The sequence below is a fragment of the Triturus cristatus genome, chromosome 6 (assembly GCF_964204655.1).
Source record: "Triturus cristatus chromosome 6, aTriCri1.1, whole genome shotgun sequence".
Lineage (NCBI taxonomy): Eukaryota > Metazoa > Chordata > Amphibia > Caudata > Salamandridae > Triturus > Triturus cristatus.
Window position 1 is genome coordinate 320,971,087 of NC_140589.1, and position 19,061 is coordinate 320,990,147.

Here is a 19,061-nt window from a genome sequence, read left to right on the forward strand (position 1 = left end):
ACTGTGACCCAGAATCCAGCACCCAAGGACCCACCTCGACGCTTCCGACGACGCCTGCAGCCTCAGAACCAGGGACCCCTCCAACCGCGACCAGCAGAGGGTAAGATTTCCTGAAGCCAAAAAGCACCCCTGCACTCGGCGCCCTGCAGCCCCCTGTGCCCAACTCCTGGGTGCCTACCTATCCTACAACTTCCCAACTTACCTCTCGAAGTGGTGGTCGCACCTGAAGAATCTTCGTCCCCGAGCTTGCAGCCTTTGTTCGTCTTGTAGCTTCTCCTTAGCAATCCATTGAGCGCCCGATGGCTCAAAAGCACCCTGCACCCAGGCGCCCGAGTGCCCCTGGGAGTGCAACCTCTATCCTAATCTACTTACCCACTTGCCCTGAGCAAGTGACCAGGAGCCCAGCTTCCACAGCCATGTGGCCTGCTTGCCAGCAGCCACCAACCAAAGGCCCCCTGCCTGCCATAGGCTAACATTGGGCCTAACTCTCTCTGCACCCGGCTGCCCCTGTGCCGCTGAGGGTGTAACAACTGTAACTACCTGACCCTGGGAGACCTCTGAGTCTATGCCCAGAACCTTCACTCTGCCAGTCGAGTACTTACCCAAAAGCCGATAACTCACTTTTCTTCCATAGGGTAACATTGACTGGTTTCACTTGGAAATTCTTGTGTGTGTGGAGTTTCAAAACTTTAAAATATTCACCTAAAATCAACTGAGTAATGAAAACGAAAATAGTCACCTGTTATCAGGAGAGATCCCAGTGCTGGATCTTGGTGCCCAGCACTGACTCTGAAAAGTAATTACAACTGTACTTACCGCTAACTTGATTTTTCTCCATAGGATAACATTGCCTCGTTTTCACCGGAAATTCTTTTAAGTGTCGATTTTTGAAACTTGCAAATATTCCTTAAAAATCGCCTGTATAACAAACGCATTCTTTCAACTGTTTACAGGAGATGCACCGGCGCTGGATCCAGGATCCAACACTGAGTAAGAAAAAGTTATTCTAAATGGATTTCCTCCCATAGGATAACAATGGTGATTCTATGTGGAAAAGTTTCGAAGTGTCAACTTTTAAAATACAATAATATTCCTTAAAAATCATATCCGTAACCAAAACGTTTTTACTCACCTGTTTCCAGGATATGTCCCAGGACTGAATCTAGGATCCAGTCCTGTGGTAAGAAAAGTAATCCAAAAAGTAACTAATTGCATTTACTTAGAAATTCCCAGTGAGCTCAATGTATAATTGTGTTTGAAATTGTGTTGCCTATTGCAACAACTGTAGCTACTGTATTCAAAAGTCTATTGCCTATTGAAAGCATTTATCTAAAGCATCTCATTCTGAGAAAGTATATTTTGATACCTATTGTTGGTTCTAAAATAAAACCATATATTTTTATATACAAATCATTGGCCTAGAGTTCAGTTCTTGAGTGTGTGAGCCCATTTGATGACTGAGTGTGTACAACAAATGCTTTACACTGTCCTTTGATACTGCCTTACTGCTCGACCAAGCTACCGCTTTAGAGAATAAGGTTATATCTAACTTTAACCTCTGCCAAACCTCTGGGGACTGTGTACTCTGTACACACTGTACCTATTTGGGAACAGTATATACAGAGCCACTTTCTCACATGCACCAAAACACGCAGCCTGCAAAGGCAGTGTGTGTGTGTGTAAAGGTACAGGGCCTCTAAGGGTGGAACAATAAGTGCTGCAGCACTTAGAGGTCTTCCCTAGTCACAGTGCCCTGGGTACCTGTGGTGCCATTTACCAGGGGCTAACCTGTGGCCAGCGATGCCAATTGGGTTCGTTTTGGGGAAAGAACAGAGGCCCTGGGACCCTGATTGGCAGGGACCCAGGGCACACCAAGAAAAAGTGCATCAGTAGTCTGACAAAAATTGGGGGAGTTACTGCAACAGAAACCCACTTTCCTACACACGGGAGTCCCCCTGGAAATGTGGCTACTCACGGAACGATAACTCCTCTACTCCTGGGACCTCAAAACGGTGGGGTAGGTTCCCGTCCACAAGTAGGCAGCCCGGGGGAATCCCCACACCGAGATTCCTTCAGAACACTCCTCTGCCCAGTGCTGCAGGGCTCCAACGCTCCCCTCATCTTGGAGCAGGGAAGAACAAGGTGCAGTGCTCACGAGGTGCTAGAATCCCAGAGTTCAGAATGCAAAGCTGGGCCCAGGCAGGCTAGCTCACAGGGCCCTCCAGCAGAGGGGCAGTCCCTCGTGGTGGTTCCTCCTGGGGCCCAGCAGGCACAAGTAGCACCCAAACAGCACACTTTTCATGGGGTCACATCCCCAGTATATATAGTAAATTTTCCTTTGTTCTGCCCTTGGCACAGGGTTTGGGGAACCAGCCTCAGCTGGTTCTGGGGGTGTTGAAGCACTCTGTTTACCAGGCTTCCACCCTTCTTTGTCAGATGGGGGCTCAGTCCTCAGACAAACCACAGGGGGGGCGGAGCCAGCATTCACCCAGGCAGGCAAAGACCTATTCAGCGTCAGGGGACTACTCCTTCCACTACTCCAAATGCAGATCACCTATTCAGCCTAGTGTTGACTCACCCTGCACTCCCTGAAGCCACACACCTCAACAGCCCCTGTCACTCCAGAGCCAGACATGCAATACACATCAGGCAGGCAGACACATAGCACACAGAAATGCCAACTTCTAAAAGTGGCATTTCTAAAATAGAGATAATAAATCTGCGCACACCATTGCGCAGCACTTATTATTACTATTCCAAACATACCAAACTTGACCACGCTGCTCCTCTCATATCAGGAATTACCACTGAAACACTTATCATGGAATCCCCAATGCATTCCGATGGGAGGGCAGCCTCACAGCAGTGAGAAACTACAATGGCTGTTCGTCGCTACTAGGACATGTCACACACTTAAGGTACATGTCCTACCTTTCATCTACAATGCACCCTGCCCATAGGGCAAGCTAGGGCCTACCTTGGGGTGACTGACAAGCAGTAAAAGGGGGTTCACAGACTTGGCACACACTTTAGGTGTAACGTCACTGCGGCAGTAACCCTGCGCGCACATACCCTGCAATGGTAGATGCCTGAGACAGGTTTGAAAGGCTACTTTTGTGGATGACGCAAGCAGCACTGCAAGCCCACCAGTAGCATTAATTTACTTGTCCCGGGTATATGAGATATCACATTACTGGGGACTGACAGGTAAATTAAATATGCCAGGTGTAGACTAATCTTACCATGTTTACCACAGAGGGCACACGCACTATACACTGGACAGCAGTGCTAAAGTGCCCAGAGTCCTAAAACCACCAACACCAGTTCAGAACAAAAAGACTAGGAGGAAGGCAAAAAGTTCAGGGATGACCCTGCAAAAAGGGCCAAGTCCAACATTAACACTATCCTCTGATAAGCCTAAACTGCTCGCCCACACTACCACAAAATAGAGCATTTGTTATAATTGTTTTAACCCCTGTAAAACAGTAAGGGTTGCCTGGACTCTCTGCACAGTGCACCGAATGTTGGTGCACTATATAGAAAGCCAGCTAACTACACCCTAAAATGTTCCTTTTCCAGGGCTGCTTTATGATTTTCATCCAGTGAGCTCACCAATCTGCAAGCCCACAGGAGGTGATTCACATTTTAACTGAAGACACTAAACAACAGATGTAAGGCTCAAAATAAAGGGGATATTCTGAAAGTGCATCCCATAAACCTTGCCAATGGTGGCTATTGGTCCTGCTCCCACATAACAGGATGGTGGCAGTTTATAGTTTAAGGGCTACTTGCCTTTTTACCAGCATCTGTGGTAGGAATGTTTCCAAATGACACTCGTATGCTGTGATGTATGTGTGTGTGTGTATCTGTGTGTGTGTGCATGTGTGATGGCTAGTGTTCACTTTGTGGAATCGGAACAGCATTTGCTGAAGAGATGTTATCAATTTTAGGGCCAGGTGTGTCGGCTGCACAACTACTGGTGGCCCTGTAAGTTTGTCTTCATCCACAGTGAAGGTGATATCATGTCTATGTTTTTTTGCATAGGCCCCCTCCCCAGTACTGTAGTTTTTAATTAGCTAGGGAGAGTCTAAATCTGCTCTTCTGCCCATTCAGTCTTTCATGCACTGTGCAGATCATTGCATAGCAACCGGGGCACTTTGGCTCAAACAGTCTGGCTGGAATTGACCAATCTGTTGGTCATAGGACCTTACAAATAGGCGTCACCCAAAACACAACAACTGACTTGTTGTGACCTCATAACAAACAACGCATTTCTAGAAAATACCTAATTATTGATAGCGAATGAATTTTATTGAAATACTTCCTCAAGATTTCCATACTAACAAAAAACTCATATGAAGACAAATAATATATTAAATTCATACACATATTCCTCTTCAGGTAAGCATCTGAATGATTCACTGCGATCATGAATGGTTTTTTTCACTCATGTGTTCCACACAGGAAGGCCTACAAATCCATGGATCATTATAAACAAATTTGGGGTTGGGAATGTTTACAAAGACAGATACACCTCAGAAATCTTGATTTTGTAAATCAGGATTGGGACTTTGGACACATCAAGCAAATGTTTTAACACCTAAAATCAAAATCGGTGCATACAATTAATTGCTTTCTGAATGATGACCGACATCATTTAAATAGTTTATGAAAATTGCTTTTTTTAGTGACTGAAAAATCAATTGTGATCATTTAATGGTAACATTTTCTAAGCGGGTTACAATACTGCATTTATGCACATTTTGTTGGGGGAATACATACCTGTGGTGGCCCACTCAACAGAAGCCTCCTGGGATGGAAGGTGTCCATTCGGCCATTCCCTCTGTTGGTGTAGTCCATGTGGAGTTGTTTGGGAAGCGTCCACTGGCGGTAGTAAAGAGACTGCTCCGTGCAAGTCATCATTTTGCTCAGGAGAGGACGGAATGAACTTGCCCACATCACAGAATGATGAGGTAGTAAAGCAGAGGACTTTGGCAGTCCACTGACGTCAGTGGATGTAACAATGTCATACACTAGCTTAGGGAGAAACACGACAGGTAGCTGCTTGTTTCCTTTAGTCATGGAACACTGTGGTGTCTGAAGAACAAAGGCCTTTTGGGCAGGGGTTGAGGATGAGGAAGGAGAGGATGAGGATGATGAGGTAATGGAGACAGAAGAGGGCTTCACACTCTGTTTTTGGCTGCTGCTCTCACATTGTTCACTTGCAGCTGGAGAGTGTTTGTTTGCATTCATTGGGACATTTCTGTCTCCCGTGAGTCTTTCACAAGACATTGCACCATCCTCTGTGCTGCTGATTACTGCTTGGTGGGGAGATTTCACTGTTTCCTCTGTGGTGACTGAAATGGACAATTCACCACAGAATGCCAGGCCTACAATAAACACAGACAAATGTTAGCTGTCAGGTGTATGCACAACGTCAGCTCAAAATGTACAACTTATAAACACGTTCTCCTATTTCACACTATAAAAACACTACAAATTCTGGATAATGCAAATTTTAAATTTTCCTTCGATTAACCTGTATACAATTACCAAACAGAAATGCCCAGTGCTATGGCATAGCATGCTGCACTGCACACTGTTCATCTTATAATTTGATGTTAATGTGTCAAGAAATGGAAAGGTAGTTCCATGAGCAGGTGCAAGACACGTAAACCAAGAACTCTGACGAACAGTGGTCGATCCCTGGTCCATGCACTGTGCTGAGAATACCGCTCGAGCTGGGAACGCCTCTTCTCTGGCAACCGGAAGTGATGTCACTGATGCTGATAGTATCATTCTTTTCCTGGCAATTCATCAATGACATTGTGATATACATTTTACCTGTCTGGAGGCACAAATAACGTCAGCATTCACTCTGGAGTAAATTAATCTGCACTGGCATGCAACAACATTAGAATAATAGGACCACAGACAGGAGGTGTGAACTGTGGCACTTCTTGAATCATTAAAAAGAGAAAATATTTTAGCACCAGAACAGTCACAGAAGGAAAGGACCATAAAATAAATCCGGAGTCTTATTTCTTGCCTATTTGAGTCGCAACTCTTCTTATTTGTGGATCTCTGCACCGATTACAACTCATCTACAAATACATTCTCCTGTCCGCAGGCGGCTCCGAGTTAGGTTATCTATATTACAAGGCTCATTTTAAATGTTTATATTAAAAAAAATCATACAAAAATTTTCTTAGAGGTACATTTTGTCCACAGTTATGTGACATTTATGAATCATAAGGAATATGCTACTTATCAGTATGCACCTGTTCTTGGCATGTAGAGCTGCAGATCTACACACTGTGCATAGATCGCCATCTGGTGTTGGGCCCGGATGTTGCAGTTGTTTTACTATGGGAAAGTCTTTGGAAGTCACGAGGTATGTGACTCCTCCTTTGGATCATATTGCGGATGGGCTTCGGCTCCATCCTCAGATTGTTTTTCGCCAGCGGGGAAATGATAGAGCTTTGTAAGAAACAGGAAAGATGCCCATGTGTGCTGTATCTAAATAAGATAAAACTAGAACAGATAAAGGTAGCCGGGGAGGCGGGGGGGCGTGTGTAGATCTGCAGCTCTACATGCCAAGAACAGATGCATACTGGTAAGTAGCATATTCCGTTCGAGGCATATGAGCTGCAGATTACACACTGTGCATAGATTGTGTAGCAGTACCCCCTCCTAGCGGCGACCACCGGTATCTGTTGCAGTTGTTTGAAACAGTGTTTTGAGGACAGCCTGGCCCACACTAGCTTGTTGCTTAGTTTGCACATCTATACAATAGTGGTTAGTGAAAGTGTGCGGTGTAGACCATGTAGCTGCTTTGCAGATATCATCTAAGGGGATGTTCCCTAAAAATGCCATGGAAGCCCCTATCTTACGTGTAGAGTGGGCTTTAGGGGAAACAGATAGCGTTCGTTTTGCTTTGTGGCAGCAAATCTGTTTGCATTAAACAATCCACCTAGCTATCCCAGATTTGGAGATGGGGTTGCCTTTGTGTGGTGGTGAGAAAGACATGAATAATTGTTTGGTCTTGCGAAAAGGTTGTGTTCTCTCGATGTAGTAGAGTAAAGCTCTTTTGACGTCTAGGGTGTGTAGAGCTCTTTCTGCAATGGTTTGTGGCTGCGAGAAGAATTCGGGCAGTTCCACAGATTGATTGAGGTGAAAGGGAGAAATGGCTTTAGGAAGGAATTTTGGATTAGTGCGGAGAACAACCTTATTATGATGCATTTGCAGAAAAGTTTCTTGAATGGTGAGTGCTTGTATCTCACTGACCCTTCTGAAGGAAGTAAAGGCTAGATCCTGAAGATCAAGGTCCAAGCGGATGAAATAAGGCCCGAAGCCAATATGCTTCAGCTCAGCATCTGTCTCAGTGAAGCCCTGTACATTCGGACTTAGAACCTCTTCTGGAAGTCAGGTTCCCTTCAGTGCGGCACACCAGCAAGTCGGATCCAACCAGAAATTAAACATCCGATGGATTCGGCTCAATAGTGGCTGGGTTTGACACATGAAGGAGGAATGATTTAGTGCTCCTCAGATAAGAATGTACCTGGGTGAGAAGAGCACCGCTCTAAATAAATAAAGACTAAAAACAGTAGTTCAAGCAGCAGTATCAATGATGCCACAACTTAAGGGACACAATTCACTTCCCTCCAATGAAGGTAATGTTGAGAGCTTGCATTACAGAAGGGGAATATACATAATTCCTGGTCTAGCTACAGGTGCTGCATACACCCAAGGAAAGAGGGAGAGATAAACTATTGGCATCAGTGGAAACATCAGGTGGCCTAACAGTAAGGCATCTTGCCCAGGAAATAACTATTCAGTGTACGTTCTAATGGCATGAAATAATGATGTCATGTTATCCAATGTAATGTGGCAGGGAAAATAGGAATTGTGCACAGAACAAGCAGCCAGGACCAGACAGGAAGGCAAAATCAGCTCTGGAAAAATGTTTAAACCAACCCCACAATGCAGGAGACCATGATTAGAATGGGGCCATGGGCGATTGGTTGGTTCATGGCTGCAATCCAGCTCCGAAACCAGCCCCCTATCCTGCAACCTATCAGAGTGGCACAATGGCCAGTCAAGCCCTGCAATAGCAGGTAGAATACAGAAACCAAAACGAAAAATGGTGAGGGACATTATCTGTGTGACTGCCGAGACAGTGCACTATACATGCAAGAGGGACTTATGTGCACCTGCCAGTTAAGGCACAGTACGTTTGACTTTCATAACTAACCTCAAGAAACATAAAAACAATATTAAACAATGTCTAAGTAAATATTGAGATGAAATTGCATACAGTTAAGGAAGTGCACTAGTCAGAGGCATTTGTCAACTCAGCTAAAAGTCTGTCGTGTTGCATGAGTACAGAGCTACAGCACAATATCAATTTGTAAAGCATCAGGCCCAGGCAGGTCTCAGTTTAGCAGGGCTCGTCACTGACTTGCTTTGTAAATGAAGGAACCAATATTTACTTGAAGCTTTTGAAGACAGAGATGATGAGCCCGAGTCCTGTGAATGTGACCTCTCTCTGGTAACAGGACTCCGCTTATCCGAAGTGGAGCCTGTTGGGAAAAACACAATAACAGAAATTAATATTTTCAAGTGTTGTCTATTTCAGAACACATAGTCAACAAATATATTTGAATACTAAAATGTATTGTAAAGCCTTATGCCCTGATTGTTATATTCCTATGGCAGCTTGCATTTCAAAGTGTTGAACATAAGAGCACATTATAAATAGGGCTAGAGCTTCTAATAACCCAAATGGAAATACAGTGGACATAAGTAACTAAACATACAAAACAAACATCAATGTTGAATTTCAATGGCATGGCATCAGATAATATACATAATAGATCTATTAATCAATGTTTCTTAATAATGACACTTTGCAATTATTATTAATATGTATATCATCATGCAGGGATACCTGTGGCAAACTCGACCTTTTGTGTTTGTGATTTCTCATTATTTTCCAATTCTCTTATTTATAATAGATTAGACTGTGTGTTTGCCTTTTTTTCGTTTAAAATGTGATGCTTGCATGTATTTGGTCTGTGGAATTCACGTTGAGCTGGCCTTCTCTGAGCCCTATCCCACTAGTCGCCCTACAGCCACTGTACAGGAACTTGGGCCTCCCTTGTTCTTCTACATGCAGTAGAATGAGGGAACCTACTGGAGCTTCTACCCGAGATTCTGGCTTCAGCTTGACCCCATTGCTCCTTTTATGCCCAGGACCTCGGCACAACACACCTCTGCTCCTTCCTCGAACAGGTACCGTCAATGTTGGGGGAAGAAGTGATTACCTAGGCATCAGCGATGGAACTGCTATCACTAACTCAGGGTACGTACCCCCCCCCCGTATTAGGGGCATATTATCAAGCCAGGCGATAAAATTATCGCTGTTTTAGCGGCAGAAAACTGCAGCTAAAACGGCGATAATGGGCTTGATAATATGCTCTATGGAATTCCAATTGAAGCTCAGGTTAGATGTCCTTCACATCTAACATGGGTTTCAATTGGAATTCCATAGAGCATATTATCAAGCCCATTATCACCGTTTTAGCGGCAGTTTTCTTCCACTAAAGTGGCGATAATTTTATCGCCTGGCTTGTTAATATGCCCCTTAGTTATTTAGTGCAATTGTTAAACAAAAATTGGTGATTGTTTCTGTAAACATTTTAACATTTCCAGAATTTCCCGAACAGACGTAAAGACGTGATTCAGCGGGGATACCAACAGGGGACCCTGGATGTACCCTCGCCCACCAGCGGAGAGAAGGGGTTGTGTGGATGCAGTTCCTCGTTGACCTCGCATGGAACAAAGGGGTCCACACTATTTTCAAGTGACAACACAGAAATGACTTGTGTTGTTGATGTACATGCACATGTGTTTTTCTTTTGTATTGTATGATCTTCTGAGCGAAGTTAATAAAAAGAGTTATACAAAAAAAACATTTCCAGAATTCTTAATATATATATATTTTGGGATATTGTATTAGTTACTCTAAATAGAATATACTCAAACAAAATCCATTAAACCAAGCTTGACTTAAAAACAATAAACTAAGTAACCAAAAATGCACAAGATGACAAAGATATCCTCGGGAGACAACATTTTGTTATTCAGGGGTCAGAGAAGGCTTATAAACTATTTTACTTAACATTTAAATGTACACATGAAGCCAAGGGGAGTAGTTGTGCTAACATGTTTCCGAAATATTCTAAATGTGCCTTCAGCAAAAAGCCAAAATCCACTATGACGTGCTACCAAAGTTGGAGTCTGTAAAGGACAGGGATGGTGAAGGCTATGGCTGACCAAGGATGGAAAGAATAACCTTGGGGCAAGAAATCACAGGCACAATGTAGCCAATCGACCCCAGATTGTCACCATATTTGTTCAGGAAACCTTGCTGCTCAATATATTTTCCCCAGTGTCCAAAGATGTCAATTATCTACTTTCTATGTTTTTGACTAGGGGTGCCAAGCAGGACCGGTAGATGCCTTTCTGATAGGGGTAAAAAAAAAACCAGTTTGATAATATAAAATCCAGTTCCACGAAGATTGTCCATTAGTAACCTTACTATGTCCTAGGTACACAGCTTCCTGTAGATGATAATCATCTACTAATAGAAAGATTTAAAAAATCAAAGACGTACAATGTTAAATGTAGGAAGAAAAAGAAGAAATACAGAAAAAGCTATTTCTACCTTAAAAATATATTTCTAGTCTTAGCAGCCAAACCTTGCTTGGTTTTGAGCATTAGTGCTTAGCAGAGATATGTCTACATGACATCAACAAATAAGCACTATTAGGTCTTTCTTGTTGTCATCGAACCGGGGGCAATGGGCAATATCTTTTTGTGGGTACTGAAGATTACTACTAGTGTCCCAGGCTAAAGCCATAATCCCACCACTAACGAACGGGATAATAGGCACTTAACTTTCCATGGCAGGGAGGTTGTCAGGCAAGGATTACCCTTGGATTACTCTTGAAGGTGATGGTGATTGCTTATTTGCGACTCGCAATTTGTGAGTCGCAAATAAGGAATGTAGGAATCGCAATGATTATTGCGAAACCTACATACACTGCATTTTGCGATTCCATAATTGCGAATCAGTAAAATTGGCTATAATGGAATCACAAAATCCAATGTTGAAACATCTGGCCCATAGTGTTATCATTTTTGCCTCTGTAAACCAATGGGGGCTTCTTGGACTGTTTACAAAGTGTACCTAGTTTTAGTCCACTATATAAAGAGCCAGCTTCCTACACTCGCCTACTAGACAGTGCAAATGCTGTCTATTGCGAGACATATTGTGGGTTTACCAAGAACATCCAGGGGCTTGAAGCCACCCACTGCTTATTATTCATGGCTTTCCTGACACTCGTATCTGCCTGCTTCACATTTGTGTCCCAGCTTTTCAATCTCGTGCTTGTCCCTTCAGTGGAGCATAGCCTCTTTACCATCTCTTTTGATTGGCTGGCCTCAATGCTTCCACTGCTTGCTTCTCAAGCACTACTTTTTCCTTTTGTGTTAAGCACACCACGGAAGTATGTTTTTAAGCTGTCTCCCTCATGCACTTCTTTCTTCCTGCACCTTTTGTTGCTCTCTGTCGCACGTGTGCTTCTCCCATCCCCTTCCATGTTGCACTTGCCCTCTTGTACTCCCCCCCCATTAGTTTCTCATCCATGTGCTCCACCCCAGCCCACTCCACATTGCTATCACCCATTGCTTCAACTCCCAACCCAGCCCTCCATGTTGCTTCCTCTCATCTGAGCCCTCCTCTCTTGGCCGCTGCTTCTCCTCCCCACCCCCACCATCTGTGTTGCTCTTGTCTCATCCACATTGCTTCCCCCAATCTGCATCCTTGATGTTGCTTCCCCTCATCCAAGCCCTCAGTGTTGCTCGTCCATTCGTATCCTCCATGCGGCTACCGCCAAATGCAATGTAAAAAAAAATCATGCTATATCAACGGTATTCCATCCAGCGTGGCTAAAAACCATTTGGAAAGCCAATAGATCCCAAAGGTAAGAGCTATTGACCTTGTGTAAGAAAGTGGGTTTCTGTTGCAGTAACCCCCCCCCCCCTTTTTTGCCTAAATAGCTGATGCACTTTTCCTTGTTGTGCCCTGGGCTCCTGCCAATCAGGTGCCCAGGGCCTGTGTTCCTTCCCTAAAAACTGCCTAACAGCCAAAACCCAAATTGGCAAACCCTAGCCACATGTCAGCCCCTGGTAAATGGTACCCTAGGTACCCAGGGCCTTGTGACCAGGGAAGGCCTCTAAGGGCTGCAGCACTCATTGTGCCACCCTTAGAGGCCCTGTACCCTAACACACACACACTGCTCTTGCAGGCTGAGTGTCTGGATACAAGACAAAACAGAGAGTCGACATGGCACACATCCCTGTGTGCCATGCCCACAACCTACACTGCCCTGGCATACATCAGCCACCCCTCCAGCTGGGTGCCCTATGCCAGTGGTGTGGACACAGAGGCAGGAGCCCTGTGCCCCTACAGTACCCAGGTCCATTCCTGGGTCCTGTAAGTGCAGTGCTGCCAGCTAAGAGTATATGGTGCTGGGAGCTTGTCAAACACGAACTCCACAGTACCATAATGGCAGCACTGAAGACTGAGAAGTTTGGTATCAAACTGCTCAGCACCTTAAATGCACACTGATGCCAGTGTGTGATTTAATGTACAAAGCACCACAGAGGGCATCTTAGAGAGGCCCCCTGAAACCTAAACCTACAATCCACGTCTGTTCTGAGGCTGCCTAGGCTGCCACACAGCAGACATGTTGCTGGACCCCTGGGTAGGAGAGCCCCTGCTCTCCTGGGTCTGCAACAATGCACATCCTGGGCGAGGTGCTAAATCTCCTCCCCCAGGATGGGCAGGGGGAAGCTTCAAAGGCATTCCGCCTCTGTGAACTTCCCCAGGCCACTGCAACCCCCCACTCTGGCGGGAAGCTTGGCCGGAAACCCCAAATAAGGACAGGGGATGTGCCAGCCTGCCAACCCCACCCCTCAGGTGGGGGAGGCGAGGTGAAGCACATCTCCGGGCTCTCGCCATCTTGAAGATGGGAAGCCCTGCCCAATCAGGACTAGGCTCCTGTCCCCCTCCCACAGGAGAGAGGCAGGATAGGGGGTGTACCCACCCCAGGACAGGGAGCCATTGGCCCCTGCCCTTCACCTACCTGTAACGCCCCTAAATCTAGTATTTAGGGGAACCCTGAACCTTCCTTCCCCAGATCCCAGATTCGAAACTACAAGAAGAGCAAGAAGAACAAAGACCTGCCCTGCAGCTGCTAAAAAGAGGAAGACACCAACTGCTTTGGCCCCAGCCCTACCGGCCTGTCGACCCTCGAACCTGCTCCTGCTCCAGCGCGGCATCTCTTGTGGCCAGCAACCTCACCAACCCCGGAGGACCTGGCTACCTTTTGGCTCTAAGCCCCTGGGACTCCCATGAGTAGAGGATCTACTCGAAACCTATCTCTAACCCCTGGCAGCAGCCCGGAACCGCGAACCCAGCACACTCTGCACCAGCCAAGCCTGTCCCGTGCCGGAGTGAACTAAACCCACGAGGACGACCCCACGGCGACTGTGACCCCGAGTCCGGCACCCAAGGACCCCCCTCGACAATCCTGACTAAGCCTGCAGCCTCAGAACAGTGTGCCACCCCAACCGCGATCAACAGAGGGTAAGATTTTCCGACACCAAAAGGCACCCCTGCACCCGGCGGCCCACGGCCCTCTGTGTCCAATCCCGGGGTACCTACCTATCCTCCAACTATCCAACTTACCTCTCGAAGTGGTGGTGGCACCCGAAGAGTCCTCGTCCCCGAGCTTGCAGTCTTTTTCCTCACCGGAGATTTCCCATTGCCATCCATTGAGCGCCCGAAGGCTCAAAAGCACTCTGCACCCAGCCGCCCGAGTGGCCCTGGCAGTGAAAACTCTATTCCTTCCTACTTCCCCACTTGCCCTGAGTAAGTGACCAGGAGCCCAGCTCCCACAACCGCGTGGCTTGCCAGTCAGTAGCCACCAAACAAGGCCCCCCTATCCCTCATAGGATAACATTGGGTCTAACTCTCTCTGCACCCGGCGGCCCTAGAGCCGCTGAGGGTGAACCAACTGTACCTACCTGACCCTGGGAGACCCCTGAGTCTGTGCCCAGAACCTCAACACTGCCAGTCGAGTACTTACCCTTGAACCGCAAACTCTATTTTCCTCATAGGGTAACATTGACTGACTTTTTCCAGAAATTTCTTCTAAGTGTGGACTTTTCAAATCTTCAAATATTCACCAAAAATCAGCCGAGTGACAAAAACAACTTTACTCACCTGTTCCTAGGTGAACTCCCAGTGCTGGATCTTGGTGCCCAGCACTGACTCTGAAAAATCTCTACAACTGTACTTACCCGTAACCCAATTTTCTTCCATAGGAAACCATTGTCTGTTTTTCTGTGAAATTTCTTCTGTGTCGATTTCTGCAAACTTTAAATATTCTTCAAAAATCGTATAATATCTGAAAACGTAATTACTTACCTGTTTTGGATAAAGGTCCCAGTACTGAGTCTAGGCACCCAGTACTGGATTACAAAAGTAACGAGAACGTACCGTACCTGTAACCTGCATTTTCTTCCATATGGAATCATTGATTGTTTTCTCTGAAATATTTTCTAAGTGTCAACTTTTAAAATAGCTAAATATTAGTTAAAAATCATTACAGTACTTAGGTCGACTTTCATCACTTGATTCTGAGAACTAACCCAGGACTGAATCTAGGATCCAGTCCTGGAATTACAAAAGTAATCTAAAAAGTAATCTGTTGCAAATAACTTGAATTTATCATTGAGCTCAATGTATTGGTGTGTTTAGAAATAGAGTTGCCTACTGCAACTACTTGTAACTGTTTACTAAAGCCTATTGCATATAGAAAAGTATTTATATGAAACATCTCCTGTCGAGAAAGTATATTTTAATTCCAAGTGTTGGTTCTAAAATAAAACAAGCATATATTTTTTATATATAAACCATTGGCCTAGAGTTCAGTTATTGAGTGTGTGGAACCATTTGCTGAATGAGTGTGTACAACAAATGCTTTACACTGTCCTCTGATACTGCCTTACTGCTCGACCAAGCTACCACTTTAGAGAGTAAGGTTATATCTAACTTTAACCTCTGTTAAACCCTTGGGGTCTGTGGACTCTGTACACCCTGTACCTATTAAGGAACAGTATATACAGAGCCACTTTCTCACACCTTGCCAATGTTTGTATTTTCCTTGCTATGGTTAGAGGTGCAGTTATTTCCCACTAGTGTCTGGGTTTTTAAACTGTATATTTTTTTTCGTTGGTGATGACTCATGGTCATGCTTAAACGTGTTTTTTACCATCCTTACCCCCACTTCTCCCATATAACTGCTGTTTTTTTTTTGCATGTAGTATTAGTCCTGTGATTTAATTCCCTGACAGACATGAGTTTTCTTTTTCTGTGCCATACTATTTCATAATGTAACTACTAAATATTGCAAAGGTTTCTTTTATACAACAAAAAGGAGACGGTCTTTGAGGGTTGCTATTCTTTATTTTATTATGACAGAAAAGTAGAACAGATTGTGAGATGAACATTCGGTAACAGCTAAAGTGCAGAGTAAAGATGTGGCCTGTAAAGGCAGGCCAAAAGGTTCTGGATGAGGTACAGAGTGGAATTAGGAAATTTATATCCTCATGTTAGGATTTAGGTGAGAACTCTGGCACCTTTAAGACATCTGACTTTTGAATCGATGGCCTGGGTTTCTCTTACACCCTGTTTGTGTCACTATAGAACTTGCTTGTCTTTATGGACTTTAACATAAAACTTTTGACTAGTGAAGGTTGACGTTTTATGTCCTTTCAGGCATCAACACCGGAGACTAGTTCTACATCACCTTCTTTCTTCTCTGTTGTAATGGTGATGAATGTGCTGTGAAATATATGGATTTTAGCAACAACATTTATCTAGGTCTTCTAAGTGAGCTGATGTCTTATTCGAAATGGGAACAGAACACAACCACATGTATGTTTTTCAACCTAGTCAAGTATCGAATAGTTTCTTACCTGTCGGTGTAGTTTTGCAGCTTGAAGATCTTTCTGGATTCACTATGCTGTGCATTATTCCGCGATCTTGTGGTTGGGTCCGGATTCGTAGTCTTTTCTTTGTTTTTTTTTTTTTTGTAGCCCAGGTGGGCGTCGACGTACACCATTTGGTGCACCTCCCGTGACGTCGTCGTGCTTCCTGCGGAAGTCCCACCTTTGGGGCGCCATCTTCGGGTTCTTTTTTCCTTTCCTCTTTTTTTTTTTTTTTTTTTTTAACCCTAGGCGATTGATTAATCCTTCTTGTTCCTTTATCTGTATGTTTGTATTTCTATGATCTTATCCATTTTACCCCCTCTTCCTCCAGCCTCATCTTCCTGGCGGAGGTGGGTGGGTTCGCTAGTGAATCCAGAAAGATCTTCAAGCTGCAAAACTACACCGACAGGTAAGAAACTATTCGTTTTGCAGCGTGAATCTTTCTGGATTCACTATGCTGTGCATCGATTTTGTAGCGGTTTTCCTAGTTCTGTGGCGGCTGGGTGGTAGATGAGCGTTGGTCGTTGAAAATGTGCTGAAGCACCTTCTGTCCAACCTGTGCCTCCTTGTTCATCTGAATGTCCACGCAGTAGTGTTTCGTGAACGTGTGCACAGATGCCCAAGTTGCCGCGAGGCATATGTCCTGGATGGGCGTGTTCGCCAGGAAGGCCACGGTGGCCCCTTTCTTCCTTGTGGAGTGAGCCTGCGGCCCCTCCGCTAGCTCCTGTCCAGCCTGTTTGTGGCAGAATTGAATAGTGAGGGCAATCCACCTTGCGATGGTGCCCTTAGTCACTGGTCTACCCATGAAGCTAGTCGCAAAGGACACAAACAGCTGTTTCGACTTCCTGAGTTCCTTGGTTCTCTCAATGTAGTGCATCACCGCTCTTCTGGCATCGAGGGTGTGCAGTGCCTTTTCTGCGTTTGTAGTCGGGTTTTGGAAGAAACTTGGTATCTGGATAGCCTGATTTATGTGGAACGCCGACACTACCTTTGGCATGAAGTGTGGGTCCGTTCTCAGGACTATTCTATCTTTGTGAATCTGAATGTAGGGTTCCTGCAGCGTTAGTGCTTGAAGCTTGCTCACCCTGCGTAGTGAGGTTATGGCCACCAGAAAGGCTGTTTTCATAGTCAACATCTGCAGTGTGGCCTTGTGAATGGGTTCAAACGGTGCCTTCATGAGCTCCGTCAGGACCACATTCAGATTCCATGCCGGCGGCGGCAACCTTTTCGGGGGGGCCATCCTTTTGGCTCCTTCCATGAATCTCCTCACCACCTGCGAGCTGAAGAAACTTCCACCTTTTTCACCTCTGGTGTAGGCCACGATGGCCGCCAGGTGTACCCTTAGTGAGCTCGAGCAGAGGTTACTCTCTAGAAGGTGTGTGAGGTACCTCAGTACTGTTGAGTCTCTTGTCATTCTGTTTTGCAGGCCCTTTTTCCGGCACCACACAGTGAACCTCTTCCATTTTGCGCTGTAGCATTTTCGTGTAGTTGGTTTCCTCGCCTCCCGTAGCACTCGCATCGTGCTCGGCGGCAATCTTAGGTGCGCGAACTCTATGTCTTCAGGAGCCATGCCGCCAGGTTGAGGGTCTCTGGCTCTGGGTGCAGGACCTCTCCGTTTTGCATTGAGAGCAGGTCCTTCCTCCTCTCGAACCTGTGTGGGTCGCCTTGTGCCATTTCTTGAATTTGTGAGAACCATGTCTGCCTCGCCCACTGCGGAGCCACCAGGATCAGGGTCATGTTGCTGGTTCTGCACTTGTCGAGCACTCTGTGCAACAGGGGTATCGGTGGAAAGGCGTAGGCAAATGTCCTCGACCAGCTTATCCATAGGGCATTTCCCTTGGATTGCTGATCTGGTTGCCTGGACGCGAAGCTTTGGCATTTTGCATTGTGGCGTGTTGCAAAAAGGTCTATTGTGGGAGTCCCCCATCTCCGGAAGAGTTTCTCCGTTTCCTGGCCATTGAGCTCCCACTCGTGTGATGCTGAGGTCTGCCTGCTTAGCCAGTCTGCCTCCACATTGTCCTTCCCCGGTAGGTGAATTGCCAGTAGATCTATCCTGAGAGGTATGGCCCATCTCCAAATCTCCTGAGCTAGGGATGAGAGTGGGAACGACTGTGTCCCCCCTTGTTTGTTGATGTAGAACATCGCCGTGGTGTTGTCTGTTTGGACCAACACCCTCTTGTTGAACAGGTGCCTCTGGAATGCCTTCAGGGCTAGCAGGATTGTTTTCAACTCGAGGTAGTTGATATGGCGGACCGCATCTGCTGGGGCCCATAGACCCCTCACTCTGAGGTTGTCCATGTGCGCTCCCCATCCCTTCTGCGATGCGTCCGTGGTAATGGTCACTGTTGGGATTGGTGGTGTCAGGCTTCTCCCTGCTGTTATGTTGCCTCTGTTCCACCAAGTTATCTCCTCCTGCACTGCGTGCGTAACAACCACTAGATCCTCCCAGCTTCCGTTTGCTTGTGACCATTGTTGTTGCAGCCATTCCTGGAATGGTCTCATGTGCAGGCGCACATTCGGCACCAGCTGTATACAGGACGCCATCATCCCCATCATCTTGCTCACAGCCCTCACTGTCAGAGCTCGCCCCTTCTGGTAGAGCTTCGCCTCCTTCAGTAGAGCCTCTGTCCTCCTCTCGCTGGGCACTACTGTACTGTTGCGGGAGTTGATCTTTGCCCCCAGGAAAATCTTCACCTGCTCTGGTTCCATCGATGATTTTCCCCAGTGGATCGAGAATCCCAGTTTTGTGAGGGTGTCTGTTACGCGTTTTGCGTGCCTCTCGCACTTTCCGCGTGAGTTTGCCTTGACCAGCCAGTCGTCCAAGTAGGGGTAGACATGTATTCCCTGCCTTCGTAGGTGCGCCGCTACCGCCGACAGGCATTTTGTAAAGACCCTTGGTGCTGATTTTAATCCGAAGGCCAGGGTCGTGAACTGGT

At 45.9% G+C, this 19,061-nt stretch overlaps 1 protein-coding gene across 3 annotated transcripts in view; it reads right to left on the reverse strand.

Moving 5' to 3' along the window:
- GREB1 (growth regulating estrogen receptor binding 1) overlaps positions 1-19,061 on the reverse strand; it is a 637,715-nt gene that overhangs the window by 134,540 nt on the left and 484,114 nt on the right. For all 3 annotated transcript variants that reach the window (XM_085610685.1, XM_085610682.1, XM_085610683.1), the window contains 2 exons: positions 8,493-8,582; positions 4,783-5,390 (listed from right to left, as the gene is read on the reverse strand). In XM_085610685.1, coding sequence (XP_085466811.1) covers positions 4,783-5,390; positions 8,493-8,582 — 698 coding nt within the window. The remainder of the gene's footprint in view (positions 1-4,782; positions 5,391-8,492; positions 8,583-19,061) is intronic.